The sequence below is a fragment of the Pyrus communis genome, chromosome 5 (assembly GCF_041283825.1).
Source record: "Pyrus communis isolate YQ-2024b chromosome 5, ASM4128382v1, whole genome shotgun sequence".
Classification (NCBI taxonomy): Eukaryota; Viridiplantae; Streptophyta; class Magnoliopsida; order Rosales; family Rosaceae; genus Pyrus; species Pyrus communis.
The window spans coordinates 27,298,912-27,307,333 of record NC_142569.1 but is presented as its reverse complement, the minus strand read 5'-3'; the positions used below and the strand labels follow the sequence as shown (position 1 = coordinate 27,307,333).

The window sequence follows — 8,422 nt, the reverse complement described above, 5'->3', positions numbered from 1 at the left end:
TCGTCTCCTAACATGCGCGGCCATGGACATCCGTCGGGCAACTAAACCTTTCTCGACGACACCATTGGTGAACGGTCCATCAGGCAAGTCGGTGTTGACCAAAGTAACTCGACGAACATCTATTATCCGACAAAAATGTTTCCTCGGGTAAAACTTAAATTTTTTGTTCAAAATATAAAACCTTAAAAAAAAAAATCATTTGCCTGATGACTTCTGCGGTCGGGCAAGATTTATTTAATATTAAAAAGTAAATATTTTTAATTTATTTAAAACTAAATTTATTATATTAAAATCATAATATTAAACGAATTTATTTCATTAATAAAAAAAAAGGCTATTATATCGTGAATCAATATTGAATGAACACAGAGGTTCGCCATAAACATGTCTTCAACCCTCTTTCTTCCACCAAGATTAATGCTAATGTCAATGCGGTGGGCATCTATTGAAAAAAAATTGTAAATAATTTCTATTAATTCCAAAATTCTCCAAATATTTCTTATATTCCATACAAGTATATAATATACACAAAATTTATATTTCCTGGAAAATGTAATATATATAAAACAATATATTTTATACTAATTTATAGTACAAATAAAAAAACCAAAACCATACCGCCATGAAGAAATGGGGAGAAAGAAAAAGACACAGACCTAATGAAAGAAGTAGGGTTTTCCCAACGGAATGGTTCATCGGACAACCACTAGGACGTCGTGGAGTGAACGTTCTACCACTGTTTTTTTAACACGTCATCGTCATCATTGCCCAACAATCCGAAATTGTAAGCCGACGAAAGTGGTCATGGGTCAAAGGTTACTTAGCCAAGAACTAGGTGTTCGTCCTACAAACAGCAATGCATTGCGCGCCATTTTTTTTCCTTCGACGGATAATTTCTTGCCCTACGAATTCTGTCTATCTTGGAAAGGTTTTTTCAGTAACCTGTAATTGTTGGCTCAATTTGCCCTACGAATTGAGGATTTTATCGGAAAAAGGTTGTTTAACTGACGAAATCTTGTTCGACAGGTAAGTTTTCGTAGGACAAGTCCTATTTTCTAGTAGTAGATTAAGACGACGTACGTTCTAGTTACATACAAATGACACATAAATTGGATACACATCATTTATTTCCTCTGCCTCTAAGAGTCAAAGGCCCTTTTATCTTATATAATCGATTAAGAAGAGGTACATGCAAGTTACATATAATCGACGAGTACATCAATTTTTGACAAGAGCTATATCCACTACCATCACCAAGTACATGTCACACTGCCACATCTAAAGAGAAGGACCTTTTGTTTCTAATTGGATCATGCCACTCCTATTATTGCCATCACCACCATGATCGACTTGAGCTCTGGTTTCGAGCAGTGCATTGGCTTCTTTCCACTTATGAAACTTGCCAAACAAGACCTCCATATCTTCTAGGGTTCTACCTTGTGTTTCCGGAAGCATCGTATAGAAGAACACCCATGCAACAGTAGCAATTCCCGCGTAAAAAAAGAAGGCTCCGCCCATCGTGATGGCCTTATACAATGAAATAAACGTCATTGAGAGGACCCCACTCACCACCCTATTCATCCCCACTCCGATACTGCATCCTTGAGCGCGTAGCCTCAACGGAAAGATCTCAGAGCTATAGACCCACGTGATGGGCCCCAACCCGATAGAAAAGAACGCAGCGTACGCTAATACCATGGTCAAGCACAATGCGGTAGTCCACGTCATCTTAGCCCCGTGGTGCTGATCGATGATCGTAAGGCCCACAGCGAGAGATCCGAGGGACAATACCATCCCGGCCACACTTGTTAGAAGCAGCGGACGCCGTCCGATCCGATCAATCAAAAACGTGGCGACCAGGATAAAAATGGTCTTGGCCAATCCAACGGCTACAGTGCAGAGTAGCTTGTGGTCGGAGTTGGTTATCCCAGCCTTCTCAAAGATTCTTGGGCTGTACAGAACGACGGCGTCGATACCCGAGGCCTGCTGAAAAAAGTGGATACCGACGGCGCAAATTAAAATGTGACGAACGGCCGGCGTTGGACGGAGGAACAACTCTTTCCAGACATCTTGGCCTTGGCTGCGTTTGACGACCTGAACGACGTCGTCGGTGCAGTACTCGGGGATTCCTGCAGCTTCCTTGATGTCTGCTAACCGAAGCAGGGACTCCTCTTTGGAGTCTGAGGTTTTGTTGAGAACACGTGTCGCGTCCCCGAGCCGTCCCTGCATGACGAGCCAGCGCGGCGACTCCGGCATGGCTAAGACGCCGACGCCGAGAATAACGGAGGGGACTGCGCCGATGCCGAGCATGAGCCGCCACCCTAAGTGAGTTGAAAGCTTCGAGAACGCATAGTTGGACACGTAGCCCAACAGTATCCCTATATTGACAAAGACCTAGTATACATTCACACAAATCAATTAGTAAAAACATAATCAATTCATATTTGCATATTCCAAAATTGCTTTTCTTTAACTAATAAATGAATTGAAGCTTTTCAAAGTGATTTTTGCATTTTTATTTTATTTTTTATAAATATTTTAATCATCTATTACGTAATTTGATTTTTAAATCTATTCAATTCACATGTTAAAAAAAAAAAATATGAGTGCATTAGAGAAAAAAAAAGTGCAGAAAAGTCATTGTCCAAAGTTATCTTTTTATACCAATCTAACATTTTCTCGTACAAAATGTTAACTTTTTTATTTTATTTTTATTTTATTTTTTATTTTTTATTTTTTTTTTGTGTGGAGGAAAAGAAAAAAAATTCCTTAAAATCACACAAAAAAATAACTCCGACATATCGAAAATACTAACAGGTTGTTTGGTATCCATCTTGAATCCAATTTTTTATTTTGAAACTAATGAGTATAAAGTAATTTAGCTACATTCATCATTTTTGAAAATGACAAAATTGGATCCAAGAAGGATACCAAACAGCCCCTTATATTTTCTATGATGAATTTCCTTAAAGTGTTCAAGGTGAATGGTTGTGTTAGGTCTCGCCGACATTCTGCCTGTGGCTTGGATATGAACTTGATAAGCTCTAGTTATGGCTGTTTCGCTTCATGCAAAATAATACAGCTGTTATGGATGCATATAAACCAACCTCTGGGAAAGATGTGAGGAACCCGCGAGATGACGCTGGCGAGACCTCGGCGGTATAGACAGGAGCGATCATGAGGGCATACCCGATGCCTATCCCAGCCACAAACCGGCCGACCATTAGAAAGACATAGTTTGTGGCGAATCCCATAAGAATAGCTCCCATGAAGAAAATGGCCCCAGCGAGGACTATGGTGTACCGGCGACCAATCAAGTCGGATGTTCTTCCGGCAGCGGCAGAGCCGATGAGGGAATAGACGTTTATAATACCGAGTAGGATCTCAATTTCGACGTCGGAAATTTTAAGGTCCTCTTTTATGTAGATTGCAGCTCCACTCATCACACCAATGTCTGTAGATGAAATAAAACCGACATCAACACATGCAAAACTATATTGTTGCAAAAAATATTGATGACAACGAATTGTCTTAACAAATTATAATAATTTGAGATGTTCTGTCGCGCCCCAGTTTTGTATGATTAAAAACCATAAAAAACAAAGGAAATTTGATTTGGATTGCAAAATATTTATCCTGTACTCTTTTCAATAAAAAGGATCAGAGAGGAAAAAGTGGATACTATTATTTTGAAGAGCTAATAATAATACCGAAACAAATTTGAGGAAGCAAAGTATGAAGTATACATACTTACCATAACCTAGCAAGATTGAAGTCATGGAAGCCAAAATGGCACAAGCAAAGGCATACTTGTTTCTTTTGGGTTTCTTTGGGGGATCAAAGTCGGAGAGGCCTCTGTTCCCGGGTTGTTGGCTGACGGCACTATCTTCAGCTCTCCGCCCGGCCATCTTCTCAGAGAAAAGAGATGTGGAGGGGGACCAATGTGGCGTCTAATATTTGCAGAAGTGCAATTTAGAGAGAGAGAGAGAGTGAAAGAGAAACTTAATCATGTGGATGTCAGATGTTTTATGAGAACTTGAGGTGGTAAGGGCTTAAATAGACACTAAAAAAGTTCACATCACTTTCATAGCATAAACACAAACGTGAGTCACTACTCCTCTCCCTCTCTCCCTCTCTCCCCATCAGTTCTTCCATCCCTGGAACATATCCGTACAAAGTAATGACAAAAAAGATAAAATATAGTAACACTGTTTCCTTCGTTATCTTTTTCTACGTGGGGCAATGAACAACCGACCATTTCTTTGAAGATAACGTACTCATTTTGAATAAGAGAACGTGTGTATATTACCACAGCCTGAATTTTTTTTTTATTTCTATTCAAAAAGAAAAATATACTCATTCATGCAATGAAATAAATATAAATGCGAGTTTTGTAATGTGAACTCTTAATTATGTAGAACATCAAAGTAAATGGTATAAAGAATTAAATCAATAACTAAGATAAGAGATTCATTATCACCTGAAGTCACTTCAATCACATCTCAAGCCCTCAAATTAGTAGAGATTCCACCTGAAATACGTGTGCAACAAATCACATCGGATCATTACAATGAGCATTTACGATACATGTATGTACAACTCAAATAACGAATGAGCATTTATGATACAACACATACTGTTAAATTGATTACACTTTAGTATAGATGGATTCCAACTACTTCTACATGCAGAAAGAGATGCCATTTAAAAGCTTTTGCAATTTACAATCAAAATATCCACAGAAAGAAGAATAATATTTTTTCCATCTCCTCTTTGCTGACAATGATGAGGAGGCTTGTCACATACTCATTGGTAATCTCACTCATCTCAACCCCTCTCAGATTTTTAGTAGTCTCAATAGGTGTCCTCAAAACAACCAGGAAACTCGATCGCTCAGTCTCATTGTGTCTCTCTCACTCGGTATACATCAAGATATCTTTTAATGACTTAGTCACAGTGGATATTAAACAATTACAAAACATGGAACCCTAAAACATGAAGAAAATTGAATGTTCTGACATTATTATGAAGGAAGATGAGGTTTAGTAAATTGACATTTCTTCACATCTTCACCATACGTACCCATACCCATATTAGGACTCAAAACCCGCACATAGGAAAATTAGCACACTACTTTAGGAAACCCACTTTAATAAATCTCGTGATAAGGTGAAAAGATTAATACTTCAGTCAAACAAAAGAAGTGAGACAAAGAAAGAAGAGGAATTTCTCGACAACTTGTGTAGGTGCATGCATGCCAGCTTCCTAGACACAGTTTAGTTATGTGAAAAGCTTATCTTACCTAGCAGCATCTGCTTGCCCGAGATTTTATTAGGGATTTTGTGATTAGATCAATATATTTGCATATTCCATCAACTTGATTATAAATCATAACAACTTTCGGATTTATCCAACTTAAATCAATCTTAAATGGTCTGCAACATATAATAAAAATAAAATATTGAAGAGTGCTAATGCCCACTGACTAATAGTTTCAAATTCAAAAGCAATTAGTAAGAGTTCTAACTCCCATTGCATAATGGATTGTACACCGTTAAGGTTGAGATTGAAAAAAACAACGGAGTTGAATATAAGGACAATTAAATAGTTTAATTATTTATATATAGATTAATAAATAAGTTAATTAATCAAATTAATATGTTTGTTTTAGACATCGGATTAGTTTTGCATGAGCATTGAATAGTCAAGCCTAATGACTTAAGTTGTGTGACAACTTAAATCATAAAAGGGCACAAAGCCCATTCATTAGTGTTTTCATGAGGGAATTGGAGAGAACAAAAACTCTCCTTTTATCTATGGGAGGCCGACTGCATGGCGCTGCCCCCCTCGAGGGCCGGGTTGGGGGGGGGGTGTTTCACTAGCATCAAACTCCGAGAAATCCATGGAGCAAAGGAGTAAGGAATGCAATTTAGATTCTTAGTGCATACAAGCATGATTTTGCTTTTCAATTGTTGAATAATGGATGCATTCATGTTACTCAAATGAACTAACATAATCATTTTTTTCCTTCACTTCCATTGGAAGAGACATAAGATGAAAATATTCACAATCTTAAATACACTTTTATCTTAATAGACTTTCTAAGAATAATAATACTCTAGAGTCATCATTAGACATGAGAATGGACATCCCAAAAAAATTGCACAAGCATCACTTAATATATTATGGAAGCAAGCATTCATTTTAGTTTGCCCAAAATTTTATATTAATTTAGATTTAAAAGCTTAAAATATTTGACAATTTGATAAAGCACCAACTTAAAATCCATGAAGTATTAGAAAGCTTATTTTTTTGTTTCGCTTTATTATGCTATCAAATATTTTAAGCTTTTGAATTTAAATTAATAGATTATTTTAGATGATATGCCTTTTGTCCTCATATGCCTTCAAAATGAAAACCTTAAGAAAATAAGATTCTATAAGATGTAGAAACGAAATCCATTCTTGTCGCAAAGCAAAAGGATACCAAAAGAAAAAAAAGGGGGACCCAGATAGACAGAGAATAAGTTAAGGTACCATACCATCAACATCAAAGGCTAATCAAGTTGCACCTCATATTACCCCCATCATTTTTCACTGCCTTTCCTCCGCAGTGATTAAAGTTTTGTCCTTTGGTTTTGTCACCTTCAAACCAGGTCCTTGCTGATGACACACCCGTGAGCGGCGATGGCCTCAAGTTGTTTTCTTCTCTAGTTTATCGAATTTGTTTGGAACTAAAGCGAGAGAGGAACATGTATTTGGCACGTGATACATTTTAACGAAAAACGGATGAAAAGTCTTAAAAATCGGAATGTTAATTGATTATCGGCTATTAATGAAAATTCAAAGGATAATTGACTACAATAACAATTTGGAAAGTAAATAGACACGGGGTTAAAAATTTAGATTAAAAATCGGAAAATACCTCTTACCATGTGCAAAATTACTATTGTTCCACGTCGTCTTTTAATATTTATATATCATCTGACAAAAAATAAAATATATTCATATTGTTGTAGTCTTAATTAAGTTAGAAAAATGATTGTGTAAATCCTAGAATCCTTATAAGATTCTACCATATCTTTTATTCTGATTATATTGTAATACCTAAAGAGTAAGGAATTTATCTTCTCTAGTACTATTAATAAAGGCACAATGAGTGAGAAATCACATCCAAAAATTCACCCAATTCTCTCTATGTTTGCATGTTTGCTGCACCCTCTCTCTCAATCTATCTATAATCCTTCAATTAAATAGTCCACACAATACGGTATCAGCACGCTCTTAACGCTGTGCTAAAGATCTTTCAGGGGATTATTACGCTTTAATCATTATTATTATGATAAACTTTTTATTTGTTGAATTAATATACTAGTGATTCAATTTACCTTTCTTTTTTTTCTTTTTTTTTTTCTTTTTGTGTGTGTGTTTTTGAAGAAAGATCTTCTACAAATTCAAAGACTTTATTTCGTTTTCTATCAATCAGGTACTCCTAAAACACAAGCTTGATATTTTATACGCCTAACTTGGATGAAAACATTCCTATAATACATGGACCCCCAATTTATTATTATTTTTAATATATATATATATATATATATATATATATATATATATATATATATATATTGTGTATTGGATATTTTGTCACCATATACTATGTAGAATTTTGTGAGTCAAAATATAAAATAAAATAAAATAAAATAATAATATAGATGCAAGAAGTAGGGGTTTGAAAACCTAAAACAGTTGGACCAAAAATAAAAATAAAAATAAAAATTCGAGTTGAAATGCGCTACCGAGCCGCACTGTCAAGCCAAAGAGCCAGCAGCTCCTGGCCCCCAGAACTCACAGAAACGTCGCTGGACGTCGTCTTCTACCTTGGGATTCCAGACTCGACGCCGCTGCTATGTCATTGCCTGAAGTCGAGCGACCATGAGGCCGCACTGTCATGACGACCTGCAGTCGTCCACTAGTGAACAAAATTGTCCTCGACGTCTTGGTCTCAGAAATTCTAGAAAAATCCGACCTAGATTTGGATACGCACCGTGATTTTCACATCGAGAAAATATCGCCTCTGTCACTAACTTATGGTTCGCATTTTCGAACGGCCAACCCAACTCGTTTTTCCGTTTGAGCACACCGAGATTATTTTAGTGCCGTCGAGTTTCTCCGGCCATCCCACACCAGCCATCCCTTTTCGGCTTATTGACCATTGGGCCAGCAGTCAGCCTGATGCTGGGCCGCCCTTGCTTCACAGTTCATTTGGGCTTGTCCATGTTTTGGACCGCACTCAGTTGCTGCTGGGGTGCATTATTTTTTTCCTCGTCCCATTTCCCCGCTGCAAGCCTGATGCTTGCATGCTTGTTAGGTTACCCCTGTGGTCTGCCTGAGCCCAATTCTGCAGCCCAATACTGCAGAGC

At 37.2% G+C, this 8,422-nt stretch overlaps 1 protein-coding gene across 1 annotated transcript; it reads right to left on the bottom strand.

The window, feature by feature from the left end:
- Positions 1-1,123: 1,123 nt before the first annotated feature.
- LOC137725197 (putative polyol transporter 1) lies at positions 1,124-4,159 on the bottom strand. Its single transcript, XM_068463798.2, has 3 exons — positions 3,755-4,159; positions 3,108-3,454; positions 1,124-2,394 (listed from the first exon to the last, which is right to left on the bottom strand). Exons 1-3 carry the CDS (start codon positions 3,906-3,908, stop codon positions 1,279-1,281), a joined length of 1,617 nt encoding a protein of 538 aa, XP_068319899.2. The 5' UTR covers positions 3,909-4,159; the 3' UTR covers positions 1,124-1,278.
- Positions 4,160-8,422: the final 4,263 nt, after the last annotated feature.